The sequence below is a fragment of the Sorex fumeus genome, unplaced genomic scaffold (genome assembly GCF_029834395.1).
Source record: "Sorex fumeus unplaced genomic scaffold, SorFum_2.1 ptg000029l, whole genome shotgun sequence".
In the NCBI taxonomy this organism is placed as follows: Eukaryota; Metazoa; Chordata; class Mammalia; order Eulipotyphla; family Soricidae; genus Sorex; species Sorex fumeus.
Window position 1 is genome coordinate 8,123,305 of NW_026606086.1, and position 19,189 is coordinate 8,142,493.

Genomic DNA, 19,189 nt, shown 5'->3' on the forward strand with positions numbered 1-19,189 from the left:
TAAAGCAAGTACATTACTCCCATTATCTTAAGATTTGTGCAAAGCCTGGCAAGCTACCCGTGGCGTATTTGATATGCCAAAAACAGTAACAAGTCTCACAATAGAGACATTACTGGCGCCCGCTCGAGCAAATCGATGAACAACAGGAGGACAGTGCTACAGTGCAGTCCTATTTAGGTTTGTGACTGCTCACAGGCTAAAGAATCATATTGAATAAATGAAGGCCAGACTGCTGGGTCTATGGAGATGCCTCTCGTCGTTGCCATGTTGAGCTCTCCCAGCATCCCCCGAGGTGAGGGAATATCTCCCAGGCCAAAACAGGCGAGTCAGTACGACATGAGTTCTAAGTCTGAGAAGGTATTTTTCAAGACTAATCAATGAACAAATTTATTCACAAAATATCACTCCTCAGAAGTCAAAACCCTTCATTCAGAGAAAAAGATTAGCAACCAATTTAACTGCCAAACAAGTTGCCCTACAATTACGTTTTCTTGACTCAGTTAAAAAGCAGTATCAGGAAAGATGCAGGCAAAATATTACACTGTCACTAGAAACAAGTCTGTCTCTGAGGCTCATTGTCCTTCAATAAGACTAAATAAGATGATACATATGGAAGTTTCTGGGAAGAAAACACTGGTCCAAGCCAGGCCCTAGATCACCTGCCACACACTGGACTGTGTTAACACAGGACTGACAGGCAGGCACCCTGTCTCTGTCCTACTGCTCAGGAAAGTGACCTCCAGAGCATTTCTTATTTGCAAACGCTACATAAGTAGTAAATGGTAGTGCAGAGAGCACAGCCCAGACCTATCTCTCCAACCACACTCTCAGAGTGCCGTATCCACTGCTTTAAGGAAACTCAAAGTATAGCATACAAAGGAAACAATGATTTGCTAAGCACTGTCCTATTTTAATGGATGCATTTTTCACCTCAGGATGAAGACAAGAATGCATTTGTCACACAGCTTACCTGGCTTTCGTTGGAAAGTTTTGACTAAGATCCTTCATGACTACCAACGCTAACTCAACAGGAGCAGCCAGGATCCGGGCAGCGGTCTGGAAACTTAGGTCTGAAAAGATGCCAAATACAATTCAAAGTGGATTAATGTTCTGTACTGTAAAGAAATGGAAAAGCACATTTACATCACACGAGAATTTTGGTGTGTGATGACTTTAGAATGCAACCATTTATAGGACTTACACTGCAATTTCATGGTTTGCATTTTGGGCTAGAGCCACAGCACGGGGGTAGGGCGTTTGCCTTGCACCTGGCCAACCCAGGTTCGATTCCTCTGTCTGTCGAGGAGAGCCTGGCAAACTACCAAGAGTATCCCGCCTGCATGGCAGAGCCTGGCAAGCTCCTCATGGCATATTCGATATGCCAAAAACAGTAATAACAAGTCTCACAATAGAGACATTACTGGTGCCCGCTTGAGCAAATCAATGAACATGGGACAGTGCTACAGACAGTGCAAGGTGAATTTTATATCAACAGTAGAGCCCCTCCCCCACTTCAGGCTGGGCCCTGCAGCCTCCACACCTGACCTGTGCCATATAACCCCTAAACTAACACCTCAGATCCGAGCCTTTGCTCACCGCTCCACCCGACCACTGAGGTTAATCTCTGGCTACACCACTGCCACAAAAAGGACACATAGTAAGAGAACAAGTGGGACCTAAAGATTCTGTCTACAGAACTGAGTTTACAGGGAGGGGTCAGAAGAAACACAGGAAAGTGTGATGAACAGTATAAATCCTGGGACCACAAAATAAATGGTTCCCAGGAATAAGATAAAAGCATAAATAGACCAGAGCGGTGGTACACTGGGTAGGGCATTTGCCTTGCACACAGCTGAGCCAGGTTCAATCCCTGGTACCCCAAACAGATTCCCAATCCCACCACAAGAGACCCCTTCAGCACAAAGCTGGGAGTAAGCCCTGATCACTGCCCAAAACAGAGCCAAAAACAAACAAAAGAATATAAATACTACATAGAATAGGTATGCAATAACCCATTCAATTCATCCAAATCTTTATTCTTCTTCTGATTTTACAACATATTACAAAGTATAATGAAGCACTTTGATAAAAGAATTTGAGGGGAAAAAAACAAAACAATCCTTCGGAAAAGTACATGTGCATCCAGACACACTAACATGCCTTTAACATTCGAAAGAAACTTCTTGCTTTTTTTTTTTTAATAGAAGATTTTTATTTTAAATCAGGATGAGCGATGCTCAGGGGTTACTCCTGGCTCTGCACTCAGGAACTACTCCTGGTGGTGCTTAGGGGATGATAGGACATGCCGGGATCAGCAGATTGAACCCAGGTCAGCTGTGTGCAAGGCAACTGTCCGCCCTGCCTGGCAGAAACTTTATTCTAGGAATGTGTACAGTGGCCAGGGAAGGAAGGTAACTAGCTGACACACATGCTTTGCATGTGAAAGACCAGATTCAATAGCCAGCATGGCTGTTCCCCAGAGCACTACTTGGGAGCAGCCCCTGAACAGAGCTGGCATGGCTCAAAACCACCAGGGAAGGAGGGAAGGGAGGGCGGGAGGAAGGGTGGGGACAAGGGAGGGAAGCTCTTTAAAAAGAAAAATACAATGACATGACAAACATGTTTCCAATATTACTGGTTTGTATATATGGTTATAGAGAAAGATCCGGGATTTGTTGATTGAATATTACTATTACTATTAAATATTAGAAAATGGCTTCCTTTCTTTGGTAATTAATCATGTCATTCTACCTTTAAAAGTTGTGACACCTCAGAATCGTGTAAATAAATACAATTAAATTAAAATCACACCTTTTTAATACCACACTATAAAATTGAGTCATCAACAGGGCAGGAAGCTGGAAAGACAGGCCGCAGTCATGGGCACAGGCCTGGGGCCCCAGTTTAACCTCTGACACCACAGGGTCCCCACAAGCACCTCCAGGTGTGGTCCCAGGTGCCTGAGAACCACCGGGTGGTCTTGGTGTCCCCAAAACAACTTGTGGCCCATCAGCACTGAATCCTCAGGCCCAGAGCCAACCCAGAGTGGGCTCTGGGCCCCAGAACTCTGCCTGGGAGCTCTGTACACAGAAGCACAGCCAAGGAAGGGCCCCTCATCCTCAGAGCCCAGACCCCAACTCTGGCATGGACCCCTGCTTCCCTCGAAGCCCGGAGCTCAGGGCTTGCATTCTCCCGAGGGCACGGGTCTCTCCCTTGGGCCCTTCCTCTCCCTCTGGAGAGTCCCATTCTCCTCAGGATTAGTATACTTCTTCAATCACACAATTTTATTCAACCCAAAGACAAAAACAGGAAGTCATTGATATTTTTATTACCTTGCAACTGCCAGACCTTTAAAGGTGCCATTTCATTCGTGCTCTCCACGAGATGCCTCCTGAGCTCTTTCAGCTGCTCCCTCAGCTGCGGGTGCAGGTCCCTGAAGGAAACACAAAACCAGGCCTTTACATGTGCCTTCACATGTGCCATCACATGTGCTATGCATGTGCCTTGCCTTTCCCATCCCGCACTGACAAGATGCCTGCGACTTTGTATTCATCATCTTCTCCTCTTAGTAAAATTAAAAAGAATCCTCCAGTACACCCCAACAAAAGATATTACTGTTCTTTAAAAATGTATGTTAATATATGGGCCAGAGGGATAGCACAACGGGTAGGGCATTTGCCTTGCATGCCACCGACCCGGGTTCGATCCTCGGCATCCCATATGGTCCCCTGAGCACCACCAGGAGTAATTCCTGAGTGCAGAGCCAGGAGTAACCCCTGAGCATTGCCAGGTGTGACCCCCCCCCCAAGAAAAGCTAAATAAATAATAAAATAAACAAATAAACAAATTTTTAAAAATGTGTGTTAATATAGAAAAGTATAATTTTATTTGAAAACCATAACATTTAAACAGAATTTTTTTTAATGCCATTACAAGAGGAATTTTCTCGAGGGAGGAGGGGAAGGGGAGAGACTGCAGGAGGGAAGTCAAGCAGCCTCGAGCCTACACCCACTGTGACCTGCACACCGTCTCCTCACATGAGGGGAGGCATCTGCAGGGTCTGTGAAGTTCTTTGGAAGAGAAAACAAACATGAGATATTTAAAAAGTGATATTAAAAAAAAAAAACTCAATAGAGGCTCTGAGAACAACAGCTGAGGAAAAGAGTGAAGAGCTCCAAGATGAGAGGTCAAAAACCTCTAGAAAATAACATAATATAGGGGGGAAAAAAAATAAAGGAGTCTAAAAATAAATGAGCAGCACATCAGAGAACTCTTGGGTTGGGTTCAAGAGGAACAACATAAGAATCACTGGAGTCTCTGAAGAACAGGAGAATGAATTCGATGAAAAAAAAACCATAGATAAAGAAATCATAGATAAGAAATTCCCAGAGTTGAGGAATACAGGAACCCACATCCAAAAGGTCCTGGTGAAAACAGACTCAACAGAATGACAAGAACCAAGGACAGAATACAGCAAGATCAAAAAAGGAAACTAAATACAACGGAAAGTCTACAAGATTCACAACAGATCTAGCAAGTGAGATTTACAAGCCTGAGAGAAAAGGGGAATACAGAACAAAAATTCATCAAAATGAACACCTCAACCAAGAATAACCTATCCAGCTATACTGTCATTCAGATTTGAAGGAACGACACAGCTTCACAGACAGCCAACAGCTCAGGGAATTCACAGGCCTGAAACCTGGTTTGCAAGAAGCATTTTAAAAGTTCCTTTAAAGGAGAGGAAAAACTTCCCATCATGTGGCCGTGAGCATGGCTCTCACTCACAGTGTTTAGGGGTGCCCTCCCCTGGATTAAGAAACGTATAATTACTTCTAGCTGGTTATGAGATTCTTAAACAAAGTTTTTAATGATAAATTAACATCAGATTTATATAGTGTTTTATACCTCGTTAGGTGTTTTTGTTTTTAACATCCATGAGATTTTATTACAATATTTTACTTATTAATACAGAGAGTTAAGCATTATCTATGCTTTCTAACCTAAATCTAATACTTCCTTTCTTTTTTTTTTTTTGTTTTCCCTTTATTTTATTTTATTGTTTTTTACAGTTGTAGATTTACAATTTTTTGTGCTTTGGTTTCAATTATACAATGATCAGATACCCATCCCTCCACCAGTGCCCATTTTCCACCACCATGGATAATATCCCTCCCACCCCCATCCCCCCATCCCCCCTGTCTCTGTGGCAGGGCAATCCCCTGTGTTCTCTCTCTCCTTTTGGGTGTTGTGGTCTGCAAAAGAGGCATTGAGTGGCAAACATGTCCAGTCCATAGTCTACTTTCGACATGCATCTCCCCTCCTGGGAGGATCATCCAAACATCCTTTATTTAGTGCTCCCTTCTCTATCTGAACTGCCCTTTCCTCTAGGATACCCGCTGGCCTCTAAGTTATGGAGTAATCATCCTGGTGCTGATCTCAGCTATTCTTGGATATTAATCTCATACTTTGTTACTTTATATCCCCCAGATGAATGCAATCTTTCTATGTCTATCCCTCTCTTTCTGACTCATTTCGCTTAGCATGATGCTTTCCATGTTGTACCACTTGTATGTAAATTTCATGACTTCATCTTTTCTAAGAGCTACATATAATACTTCCTTTCTTAGGATTAAAAAGCACCTTCATTTTTATAGCCTATTCATATTTTCCCACTTAAAATTTTCTTTATTCTCCCCGTTTAACTATGAGAGCTAGGATAGAAAATCAACATAAGCCACAGGCAGGCAGTGAAAATATCACTGAGGAACAATATGCCTCGGAATGACTAGGAAACAAGGGCTGGAGCGACGGCACAGCTGGTAGGGTGCTTGCCTTGCATGTGGCCAGCCCGGGATCCAGCCTGCCTGGACTTGATACCCAGAATCCCACACACTGCCAGGAGTAATTACTTAGCACAGTCAGGAGTAAGCCATGAGCACCATTGTGTGTGCCCAAAAACAAAATGACTAGAAAACAAAGGGCATTCTACTTGGCATCAGACTAAAGACATTAAGTAGTGTTAGGAAATTCGAGCCCTAACAGTAATGAGAAAGATGATACATGCAGTGCAAGGAAATCAGAAATTTAAAGAGATGGAGATTTTTTCCAAAACCGTGTATTTGTATGTACCTTAATTTTCCAAAGAGAAACCCCTGAACTTCATCAATGGGATCATTTTCTCCAATCACTGTGGTGTTTACTTCAGCTCCTATAGGAGTACAGCAAATACACATTTAACTGGCCAACTGGAAATTAAAAATGCTATTAAACTCGTACTTTTGTGCATCTGGTACTGAGGACTGACCCAGGCCTGATCCCAGTCACACGGGATCGGACCCTCGCCATGAAATGTGAATGCAAAAAGTTGTAAAAAAGGTCAACTTGCAATACCATTTAAAATGTTTAACACAAAAAATTAAAATGGGGAATAAGAAATAATTTAACATTTTTCTGTGGTTCTTAAAGCAAGCAGAATATATGTGCTTTAAGATTTCTTCTGAGCCTATCAAAAGCTTGATTTTTGGCCAGAGAGCTAGTGCAGGTATCAGGGCATTTGCCTAGCTCAAGGCTCCTCCTGTTTTGCCGCTAAGCAGTGCACAGCATGGCAGGGTGCAAGCCAAGAGGCCCGAGCAACACAAGATGTGGTCCTGGAGAACTCCAAACACCAGTGGAATTGGATCAGTTCCAGGCACTGTAGGACCTGAGCAGCCCTGCATCTTCAGAACCCTGCGTAACAGGCCGAAGAATCAGGAGGAAGGGCCACCAGGTCCCCTAGTTCTCCTGAGCACCACTTAGGAGGACCGTTCCCCAAAATGTCAATATTCCGGCCCAATGATATGGCTCAAATACAGGTTCATGCCTTGTATATGTGAGGCCTGGTTCAGTCCCGGCACTGAAGCCTACTTCCACCCGAAACAGTACCACCAATGCTGGCCCCAGAGTCCAAGGGCTGGAAGACCACTGGAAGTGGCCATGACACCCAGAACTCACAGGTGTTCCATACCACATGCTTGTTTTTTTTTCCAAAATTAATTCCTTTAAAATTATGAACAATATATTCTTAATGTTTAAAGATCAACATTCTAAATAATTTGCAAAGATAACATTCCTAGGCATGAAAAAAAAAAGATGAGGTACTAGAATATCTTCCATTTATCAATACTGATCATTTTTAATCTTTAAGTTAAAAAGAGGGGCCAGAATGACAATAGAGCAGGCAGGGTGCTTGCTTTGCATGCAGACAACCCAGGTTTAATCCCCAGCATCCCACATGGTCCCCAGACCACTGCCAGGAGTAACTGCTCAGGGCAAAGCCGGTATATACCCTTTGTGGGAAACCCTGTAAAACAGCACGTGTTCCAATAGCTAACTCCACACCCTTGCCAGAGAGTCACGCCCAAGCACTGACAGGTATGCACTCGCTCCGTCTTCCCGCCAAAAAAGGATGAGGAGACAGGGACCAGAGCCTTGCAATGCCATGTGTGGCCCAATATGCAAAAGAAATTATTTTTTTGTTTTAAATAAGGTATTCAAAGTCGTAAAGTATTACAACAGCAAGCATCCAGAGTGAACCATACCAAATGCAGAAAGCAATTTGAAAAGTAGAATTATTCATTAGTTATAGAACCATCTAAAATTCTACATTGGAAAAAAATAAATAAATAAATAAATAAATAAAATAAAATTCTACATTGGGCAACAAATCAATAACATTGTGAACTAAACAAAACCAATATACTCAAGTTTTTTTGTTTTACTGATAGATTATATATACACCTTATTTTCTTCTCATTTTACATTTTGTAAAACTTTAAATTCACCAGTGGTAATTAACTGAAGAGAAAAAAAATGGATATAGATATTTAAGGTCACTCAACTAAGATATAACAGAACCAAGATTCAAGCACAGGTTTGTTCCCTTCAGAAACCTATCATTTTATTAGGAAAACAAGTTCCCCTTGAACTCCTATTTGTGGAAGAGAAACATGGTGGTCTTAATTTACAAATTCACCTTTCACCTGAGTATCATCCTTGGCCTTGTACTCAGTGCTCTTAATGGCCAACTCCACACCGTAGCCAGAGAGGTAGACAGGCTCCTTCCTGGGGTTCTGCAAGACAGCACATGTTCCAACGTTACACCTGGCTCTGAACACACAGCAACCCACACCCACGCACCCATCTGAATGAGGGAAGATGCTGTGCCCTGCCACAGGGATGCAAGCAGAAATTCCCAAACGGTTGCAAAATCAGATGAGGGAGGAGCAGGAGCAATAACACAGCCTGCCTCGCATGTGACTGACTCGGTCAATCCCTGACATCACATATGTCCTGGACCCCACCTGGAGTGATCCCTAAGCATAGAGATAAGAGTAAACCCCGAGCACTGCCAGGTGTGCACTCTCTCCCCCTTCCCCCCAAAAAAGAATGAAGGGACAGGGGTAGAGCAGTAGTATAGCAGGGAGGGCACTTGTCTTGCATGTGGGCAAACCAGGTTTGATCCCTGGTTCCACACATGGTCCCCCAAGCCACACAAGGAATGACCCCTGATCACAGAGCCAGGAATAAGTCCTGTGCACAGCCGATGTAGTCAAAAAAAAAAAAAAAATGAAGACAGTGCAACAGGCACCAATAACCAAATCAGATGAAGAATGGGCGGGGGGGGGGGGGGCGGGGAGGAGAAGAAAAATCAAGAAGCTCCATTGTAGGGCTGGAAGCTGGTAAGAGCTCGGAAGCACCCTGTTGGGACGATGTGTAGGCTGTAGACCTCACTTATGCTGATATGAACCCCAAGTGTTTCAGGCTTCGTCAGTGAACTGCCCCTTCTCCTGCCCCCCCAGAGAAGCTACAGTGCTCTCACAAGTGCTCCTAATCCCCGAGTCTGTCTTTAACCTTTCTTTTGGGCTTGACCCCTCATTGTTAGCTACTAAATTCCTCAAGCCGGTGTTGGTTACGCATAAAGTCAAATCTTATGGTGACTGGATTTTTGTCTTTGTAGTGAATTACTCGCTTTTCTCTTTCGCTTTTAACCTTTTTATATTTTACTATAAAGCAATGTTCTTTGCTTAAACACAGAACATTAAGGCTATGCTTCTAATATCTGGCAATTAACTGACGCTAATATATTTACTCCTGGGCATCTGTCATAATTACTTGACTCAAACATCAGTTGCCATAGTTCCTAACACCCCAGAAAGTGGGGTCCCATCAAGGGACCCAGGGCAAGCGGCAAAGTTACCCCAGCATCGATGGGACCCTTAAAAATCATAAAGCACAGCCTTGGTGCAAGCAGTTAAGAGAGAGGACCCCATGGGGTAGGCAAAGCTAGAACAGCCTGAGGACCTAGTCTGGGATTTACAATAAAAAGCCTAGATGGCTTTTAACCCTTGCTTGCCCTCAGAGCCCAGAGAACTAAGTTTGAAATCTATATCTCTTACTGTGTTTATCCAAATAACTGCAAGTATTAAGAAGAAGTAAACTTAATTGTTTAATATGTACTAGCAGCAAGGGAAAGAGAAAAGCAATACAGATACATACCCCCGAGAGACAGAGTATCTCCTTGAGTTAATCCCAAGAGAATTGCCTCCATCAAAATGCATTACCTCCGTAAATGATGAACCACATCTACATGCAGTCCTGTACCTCGAACCCCCTCTGACTGTCTATATAGGGTGTTCAGCTCTGGAATTAAACAGGCCATTTTTACCACCTATCCGTGAGTCCCCCTCTCTATGTTCCTCTGGGAGGCCTGGGCAGGCAGTTCTCGGCCACCAAACACATTGTGAACCTGGTTAGATTCACAATTTACCTGCCAAGAAACCTTCCCAGACACACAATGGGGACCCAGAACAGCACAGAGTATTGAACCCAACGTACAATAAGCTTTTAGCTATAGCAGACACCTATAATGGAGCTTCACCTATAAGTGAGGCTGAGGTTGTAAGAGTAACAAGAGAACTACATACTGAAATCTACGTACTGCAGTAACAGTTGAAGGCATATGGTCACTCTCTCAAGAATCTTACAGAACAGTGTCCTTATGTTCAGACCACAGCTGACACAAAACTGCAAACATGGGGAGAACTGCCACAAGTGCATATTTTGTGCTGAGTATAAGCATCTTCGGGTGGGTTCAGGGCTAACCAGATGCCATCACTGTCCCCTCCTCAATGAGGATGGTATAACTTCCGCCAGCTTCCCTGTACCAGCAGCAGGAGCCTGGGGAGGGGCCTGGGAGGGGATATCACACTGAACATGCATGAACCTACTGCAGCTCACACAGATTTTCACTTAGATGTGTTTTGATTTACTGGCACAGACTTAGCGCTGCTAACTGAGCAATGGCACAGAATTTTGAAAAGTGACCATGATTTACGGGGCACAAGGGCAGAGGGTCTGGGGACCAACCTGGCATCAGAGCTACCCACAGAGGTGGCTCAACCCTGGGGCCCAAGGACATGGAGCTGTCAGGCCCTGCAGTGCTGAGGGGTTTCTGGGGTCACACTGCAGATGCTCGAGCATCTCGAGGCTATTCCCAGCGGAGCACAGGGTCTGCACGGGGCTGGGGATCAGACGGCAGGACCCCCATGCTGTCTTCCTAGACCCCATATAAATATTTCACATGCCAAATGTCACACAGGGTCTGAGGGCTTTATGTTAAGTCAAGGATGCCAAACCAAAATATAAACAAAAATGTCTTTCTATACTATGATTACCATATTAAATCTGGACTAAACTAATTTGCATGGTTCATTTAAACATAGAAAGCAATCTTTATCAAACCATTTTTAAAAGCATAATGGTTTTACATGTCTTCAGGAAGGCAAGTAGCCTTCTAAGTGCAAATATCAGATTTAAGGTAAGTAGTAAATTTACAGTCAGTCTGAGGAAATAAGCCACTAAAACAATTACAAAATAATCAATACTTACAGATATATAATGTCGAAGCACATAATTGATTTGACCTGCATTACTCTTTGATATGAGCTGGTGATGGAAATTATAAAATTCCTCCTGGCCAATTTCAGAGTAGAAAATCACCACTGGGCTGTCGGGATTAGCTGAGCGATAGATGTGGTCGCCTTTGAACAGCAAAGGTTTGCGTCTGAAAAGCAACAGTGGAACTTGTAAACCTTAGCCAAGCTTGAACATTAAAAATGGTACAAAGCAGAGCTTTGGCTGGAGGAGCTCAGGTCGGGCTCCCGACCACACTGGCGTCCCACGCCTGCCCCATGCCCATACCCGCCACTCAGGCCCAGCCCGGCCCAGCACACAACGACCACTCAGGCCCAGCCCACCCTGCACACAGGCAGAGCGTAGACTGGAACATATATTCTCTGCAATGAGCACAAGATAAACTAAACATGCATGCTCTGTACACGCTCACAGAATAGACTGAACATACACGCTCTGCAATGAGCACCGAATAAACTAAACATACATGCTCTGTACATGCTCGTCGAATAGACTGAACACACATGCTCTGCACATGCACAGAATAGACTGAACATACATGCTTTGCACACGCACACAGGATAGACTGAACATATGTGCTCTGCACACACACATGAGATAGACTGAACATACATGTTCTGCACATGTGCATAGGATAGACTAAACATGTAACTTGACAATTATCAGTGATGCCCCTTCTCTACCCACTTCACTATGGTCTTCCCACCAGTGGATTTTGTAAGTTTCCCTTACAAAATTTTAAACTCCAGACACACCAAATAAACATCTTTAAAAATGACATCTAGATAATATGCCATAAACTTTAACCCCTCAAGTAACAAACTTTCTAAAAACAGATAAAGATGTGAATGAGGATGTTCACTGTGGCACCTAATATTATAATAAGAAAAAACTGGAAACGCCTTTTAAAAACATGAGTACAGGGCCAGGGGGGTCGTACGGGGTGAGGGCATGTGCCTGCATGCAGCAGAACTCAGTATGACCCTACAGCCCACATGAGTAATTCATAGTGCAAACCCAGGTGTAATCCCTAGCATCACCTGGTGTGGCCCAAACACACACACACACACACACACACGAAGAGAAAGAAACATTAAGCAATCTGCCTACATTTTAAAATGAGAAGCAACCAGCCAAAACTCACAAAATCACCTTAAACAATGCAACCGGAATTCAAGATTATTTCACCTGGCTCTAGAACCCACACCCGAAGCCAGTGTTTTCTCCCCTCTCCCGGACCCTAGTCTCCTTCCATTCTGCATTGTTCCTGCACTGCCCCTGTCCTGCCAGGCTGCCCTCCCAGTCTTGAGCCCTGGCGGCCCCTTGGCATGTCCTGGGGTCCCAAATGCCCCAAGTGAAAGCTGCCGATCTAAACCACCCTCTCTAAATTCTGCGACACACACTCCCCCATCCCCCGCCTCCCGCTGGATCTGGGGGAGACATCCAACAGTCTATGCCAAAGCACCGGATTTACCTCTCAGCAGCCGTATGCAGGAGAGTGTCAAGGGCATCAAGCTCACAAGTCTTCTCTCCGTGTACCGAAAGGAAGGAAGAGCAACCTTCAGGGGGAGGTTCGTCAGCTGCTATCTGTCATTTAAGACACAACAGTTTTAACTGCACTAGCCAAAGATGTGTACATGCCACACAGATAATTAGGTAATAATACAATAGCAATAAGCACAACATCAATAAGATCGGCCCATTCTCAACACAGAGATTTGCCCACAAACGACTCAAATGTAAACTCTCACTACCCACCCCCTCCCCGCCCCCCCCCCCCCCCCCCCCCGTTGAAGTCTGGTTTCTCTCTTGAACACTTTCCTCTCTCTCCCCTCCTATATCTCAAAGTAATAGTAAAAACAACTATTTTACTTCAAAACTCCCAAAGGTCTACTGCTGAACATACACTATAGGGCAGGCTTTGCTAAGCTGTGATTTACCACTCAGAGTTTTACTAAGTCAACTGGTATTTTCTTCGGTTCTTTCATTGTAGTTCTTCCCAGCAGCAACCTCTGGGTATTATTGGCTCTGAAACAGAACTTTCAAATTCTATCTCAGAGCCAAAGAGATATAGGCTGAGCACATGCTTCATGCAGAAGTCCAGGTTAGTACCTGGCATAAGGTCCCCCAAGTACCACCAGGAAACGGCAACCACCATCCACCCCCCAACCACCCCCAGCACAGAACTAGGACTAGATTCTGGAGTTCCTCCAACCTCACAAAAAAATAAAATAAAACAATTCCTGTACTGTCCTGTCCGCCCATTGTTCATCAATTTGCTCAAGCGGGCACCAGTAACGTCTCCATTGTGAGACTTGTTGTTACTGTTTTTGGCATATCGAATACGTCACGGGGAGCTTGCCAGGCTCTGCTGTGCAGGCGGGATGCTCTCAGTAGCTTGCCGGGCTCTCCAAGAGGGACAGAGGAATCGAACCCTGGTCAGCCACATGCAAGGCAAATGCCCTACCCACTGTGCTATCGCTCGAGCCCAAATAAAATTCATTCTCAGAAAATATCAAAAAGTAGCCATGGAATACAGATGTACCTTAAAGGAAACTAAACACAATAATTTGAAGTTCCAGAGAATAATTATACCGTCATACTTATAACTGATGTAATTATTGTGAAGTTCAATATATAATTATTATGACAGAATATTTTTTAAAAACTATGCCTATTAGAGGTAGGCTTGAGAGGTGAGTAGGAAAAATAGATAATAATGAAGGGGGAAGTGCAATGGTGGTGGGATTGGTGTTGAAATAACAAATGTAATAAATCATGAACAATTTTTTTTTTTTTTTTTTTTTGCTTTTTGGGTCACATCTGACAATGCACAGGCGTTACTCCTGGCTCTGCACTCAGGAGTTACTTCTGGCGGTGCTCAGGGGACCATATGGGATGCTGGGAATCGAACCTGGGTCGACCACGTGTAAGGCAAACGCCCTACCCGCTGTGCTATCTCTCCAGCCCCATGAACAACTTTATAAAAATAAATTGTTTTTAAAAATCAAACAAACAAACAAAGCCTAAGATTTGTGATCCAAAAGTATCCGAGACAGTCGCTCAGGTTTGGAGTAAAATGTCTCAGTGCCCATCAAAGCAAAATGGCAGTCAACCAGCAACTTTAATGAGAAGCACGATGAAGCATTATAATCAGATGGGAAAAGAAAAAGTATTAAGATGTTCTTTCCTAGACTGCAAAAGAACTTTTTTCAAACAAGAAATCAAAACTGTGCTATGGAAAAATGGTATTAAAACTTTTTTTTTTCCATTTTTCTTGAGACACTGTGATGAATACAATTAATGAATTTCGAGCATGCAGCATTCCAACACCACTTTCGCCACCGGAGTCCCCACGAACACCCGCCAGTGTCCCAAGTGCCCTCCCACTCACGCCCCTGCCTCACTGGAAGGCCCAGTTCTGCAGACCAACTTGGGTTCTGCAGCCTCCAGCCACTAGTTGATCCCTTACTGTTTCTTAACATTCCACACGTGAGCGGTCACCCTGGACCTGTCTCTCTGCTCATGATGTCAGCTTGACACCCTCTCGTCTCATCTGCCCAGTGGTGAACTGCATGACTCCCAGGATGCCAGTGTGTACAGAAAACACAATTTCTTTCTCAAGACCTTTGGCCTTGGCACCTGGGGCGCTTCAATACTGGTAGTGAAACGTTTCATTTCTCGGTCCTGGGAGTAGCCCAACATGCTATCACATGCCCTCTGCATCCGGGAGGCCCGCTCTCAGTCCCTGGCACCACGTGTGCCTCTGATCATCACCAAGAGCCCCCTGAGTAGTTTGCCAGGGGTCACCCCTGAGCACCTCCAGGCAGAGTCCAAACATCACAAACAAGAAACACTAGGCAAGCTTATGCTGTCTGAGCCCATGGGCTGCTTGCGCCCACGTGGCCGAGCACACGTGTCGCTGGAGTTGCCCGAGTACATGTGTCGCCCGCAACTCCCCAATTGAGATGTAGACTTTCATGCTTTCCTGTCTAATTCTGGGATGTGCGCAGGGGCTCTCTGCCCGTGGAGGAAGCCCGAGATCTCTCTTGAGCACGATACTCTCCATTTCTCCCACTTTCTCTTCCTCCTCCCCTTCAAAACCTCCAAATAAAACCTATCTACTTCAAAAGTAAATAAGAAAAGAAAAGAAACAAACACCAGGAACATGTTGTTCCGGTGGCCCTGGGGCTGGCTCTGGCGGCAAGGACCTGCTCGGCCGTGCCAGGCTGGAGTTTTTCCCCCAGCCCCCCACTTGTGCCCGCATGGCCCCGACCTGCTGCTGCTGCAGGGACTCACCCGATGGCAGAGGACAGGCTCTGCAGCCTGACAGCCAGGCACCATGCAGCCTGCAAACTAATGCACGTCACCCTGACAAGCACAGCAGCAGAAAAAGACTTGTGAGCTTGGCAGCCAAGCGCCAGCCCCAGCAAACGCCCACTCAAGCACCATCACCAGAAGCAAGCCCTGAGCCCAGGCAGGGTGTCCCCCAAAACAAAAAAGCACATAAATAAAATTCAGGGCAAGATGGAGCCAGGTCAGCTGCATGCAGGGCAGGCACCGCACCTGCAAGATTCTCCCCAGCCTACACTGATGCAGGCAGAGGCAGGGGGCCTCCGAGCAGCTGCAGGCCCTCCGACCCTACTGCAGTTCTAGGACAACCAGACCAGCAGTTCACTGCAAGGACTCGGAGACGAGCACGGATACCCACGACACCCCAGCAACGCTGCAGTACTCAGGGACCCCCAGAACTACACTCAGCAGTGCTCTGAGGACCATTTGATAACGGAACACAAACCCAGGTCTAACACAAACTAGGCATGCACCCTAACCACTAGGCTATCTCTATTGCCCTTCAAAAAAAACAACACAATTTTTTTAAAAAAGTGAAAAAACCTTCATGAAATGACTGCTTACAAATACGAGGTCAAAGATCAATAAAATAAATAAAATAAGCCTGACATTTGTTGTCAGAACACTTTAATATTTCTTTAGTAGTGACATAATTTTTGATGTCTTGTTTGCTAACAAAAAAAGGACTATTTTCCCCAGATTTCTAGTTCACCATTAATATATAAAAATGCAACTTAACTATTTTTATATCTCTGTGAGAGATTTTCCCAGAAGTAAGCTACTTGATGGCACACTTTTTTTGACTGATGACATCTCCTTTGCTATGCCTCAAGTTTTTGGAATTTAGGAAAGAAATCAGAAGTTTTGCAGTGTTAATTATTTACTTAATTTCGCAAATTTTTTAACTTTATTTTCAGTTTCTGCTTAATGTTTAAAACTGAAGAGCCCTTTCATGTATTAAATAATGAGCACTAAAATAAATTATATGATGAAAATAATTGGAGACGTGAAAATCGCCTTCCCTTCTTAAACAGAAATAAACATTGGGAAAGAAGGGAAAAGTAACATCCTCTTTGCCACAAGTACGAATGACAGAAATGTACAATTTTACCTTCATTTCTGTTGAAATTAAAGCCTGTGAGTTCCATTTTTGGTTCCTTCCCGCTCCTAACCCCTATCAACTTTTGCCTCTCACCTTTTATGTACTGCACTCCTGTTTCCTAACTGCTGAACAATGTATTTGAGTTGTTTTGTTTTTGTTTTTAATTTACAGATCAAATTTATTTTACTATTTTTGCAGAAATTTATTAATTTTGATTGTATTTGTCTATTTTCAAAGCTTCTTTACTTGAGATCCGTAACTGTACATATTGGTGCCCAAAAGTATGACTGTGGAGGAAAAAAACACTTTAAAAATCTGCACTTTTTGTTAAAAGGGAAATTTAGCACTTATATATCTGTGTACAGAAAACTCTTTGATATTCATCCCTGTCACATCTGGCTGTGCGGAGCCTCCCATCAAAGACACTTCAAAACCTGAATATAACATATTTTGGAAGGTTGACTAACCCAATTCCGTGTTTTGATATGCAACAATGTTTCTAATATTTGTATTGAAAAGTTAACCTTTTTTATGCAAATTTATTTTTTCATTGCAGATTTTATTGCAGATTTTATTCACAGTGTCATTTTTTTACTGTCAGAAAAGACACCCCTCTTATCACTGCAACTGCTTTTTAAGTTCAAGAAATCTTTGTACTGATGTAAACTAGTACAGTTATTTTGGATAGTGTTTTGCTAATGAAAGGAGAAACTTTTTCATGCATATTCTATTTTTCAGGAGGAGAGGTTATTTTAATAGTCATAAAATACTTGGAATAATTTTTCATATTGTCATTAATACATTAATATTATTTTGTATTCATATGTAGAAATCTATAATTTTATGACACTAATTGTTAAAGTTTATTTTATGTTGAATTATTTTTTGAGCTGAAATCTTTGCAATATTAAAGCAACTAATTTCTAATTCCCAGTTTCTGTATAGAATTGCTCAAGTGGTTTATGAAGTGTTTGGATCGTAACTATAAATTGCTCTTTAATATGCAAATTAATATTTTCAGTTGATTTTATTTTATATACCTAATGGGGTGTTAAAGCTATTTTTTTTTTCCTAAACAAAAAGAGAACCCAGGGCTGGAGCAATAGCACAGTGGGTAGGGCATTTGCCTTGCATGCGGCCAACCCGGGTTCGATTCCCAGCATCCCATATGGTCCCCTGAGCATCGCCAGGAGTAATTCCTGAGTGCATGAGCCAAGAATAACCCCTGTGCATCACCGAGTGTGACCCAAAAAGCAAAAAAAAGGAGAAGCCATGCATTATGAACACTAGGTAAATAAATGCCTTTAGCTTAAATTCTTTATTCGATATTTTAATTTATTTTATTGTTATCTTTCAGGTGTCTAAATCTCCAGTCTGTCTATTGTACTGGCAACTTAGCTCTGTAATGGAATAGCTTGCTTCCAACTCTTTCATTAAGCAATTTTTAAATTTTAAATATTTGTAATATTATTGACTAATAAACTACTAAGTTATTGGCAACACATTAATTTTTAAAAATATGTTTTTGTGTATTGGTTTTGTAGCCTGTCCCTTTACTATCTGTTTGTAACAGTTTTTCACTGGAGTCTTTCGGATTTTTGCTAGATATTATGTCATCTGCCAAAAGTGAGAGATAGAACTTCCTTTCTAGTTTGGTTCTTTTTTTCTTCCCCACAGTGCATTAAGATGACACATTTTTAAATCTCTCTTAAAATTACACCTTTCTTCCTTTTTTCATCCCCAGATACCTTACTAATACTGTACTGTCCTCCCATTGTTCATCGATTTGCTCAAGCGGGCCCAGTAACGTCTTCATCATAAGACTTGTTGTTACTGTGTTTGGCATATTGAATACGTCATGGGGAGCTTGCCAGGCTTTGCCGTGCGGGCGAGATACTCTCAGTAGCTTGCCGGGCTCTCCAAGAGGGACAGAGGAATCGAACTCGGGTTGGCCAGGTCAGCCACATACAAGGCAAACACCCTACCTGCTAGTGTGTCAGGATGGCCGAGTGATCTAAGGTGCCAGACTCAAGTTTCTACCTTACTAATAGAGAAAACCAAATCATTTTTCTGCTAAATCACCTACATTTTGAATTTCCCTGACTCTGTCCGTGACTGCTTCACACTTCCCACTGCTTTTCAGCCTCAAGGTTCTGATCAGACTCAAAAATAAATAAATAAATAAATAAAAATACACTGGGGGGGAAAAAAAAGATAAACTGTTTCAGCAAGCCTCTGCCTTCTCAATGGAGTCTGGGAGACAGTTCTGTTGGATATTTTTTCCTTTAGTCAATGAAAGTGAGTATAATATATGCAGACATATATGCATATATACACATACACATGTACGGGTGTGTATAGACACACAGACACACAATTTAGGAAGTAGGGAAAAGAGGCATCAACCATCAAATTCAGACCCCAATACAATAATGCAAAATCCAATTTTAGTCATCTGCGAAGTGAAGGTTTAAAAAGAGTTTGGAGGGGCTGGAGACATAGCACAGCAGGTAGGGCGTTTGCCTTGCATGCAGCCAACCCGGGTTCAATTCCCAGCATCCCATAATAGTCCCCTGAGCACCGCCAGGCATAATTCCTGAGTGCAGAGCCAGGAGTAACCCCTGTGCATCGCTGGGTGTGACCCAAAAAGCAAAAAAAATTAAAAAAATAAAGAGTTTGGATATTTCTTTATGAGCAAATCATGAGCATAGCTCTGTAACAAAAACACCGTAGCTGTGGACCTCAAGGCCAGACTGCCAC

At 43.2% G+C, this 19,189-nt stretch overlaps 1 protein-coding gene across 1 annotated transcript in view; it reads right to left on the reverse strand.

The window, feature by feature from the left end:
• Positions 1–19,189, reverse strand: part of UGGT1 (UDP-glucose glycoprotein glucosyltransferase 1) — a 103,533-nt gene that overhangs the window by 73,510 nt on the left and 10,834 nt on the right. The window contains exons 5-10 of the mRNA XM_056115623.1: positions 12,449–12,561; positions 10,930–11,104; positions 8,015–8,111; positions 6,133–6,211; positions 3,333–3,433; positions 971–1,070 (exon numbers count right to left, since the gene is read on the reverse strand). Of these exons, the coding sequence (XP_055971598.1) occupies positions 971–1,070; positions 3,333–3,433; positions 6,133–6,211; positions 8,015–8,111; positions 10,930–11,104; positions 12,449–12,561 (665 nt within the window). The remainder of the gene's footprint in view (positions 1–970; positions 1,071–3,332; positions 3,434–6,132; positions 6,212–8,014; positions 8,112–10,929; positions 11,105–12,448; positions 12,562–19,189) is intronic.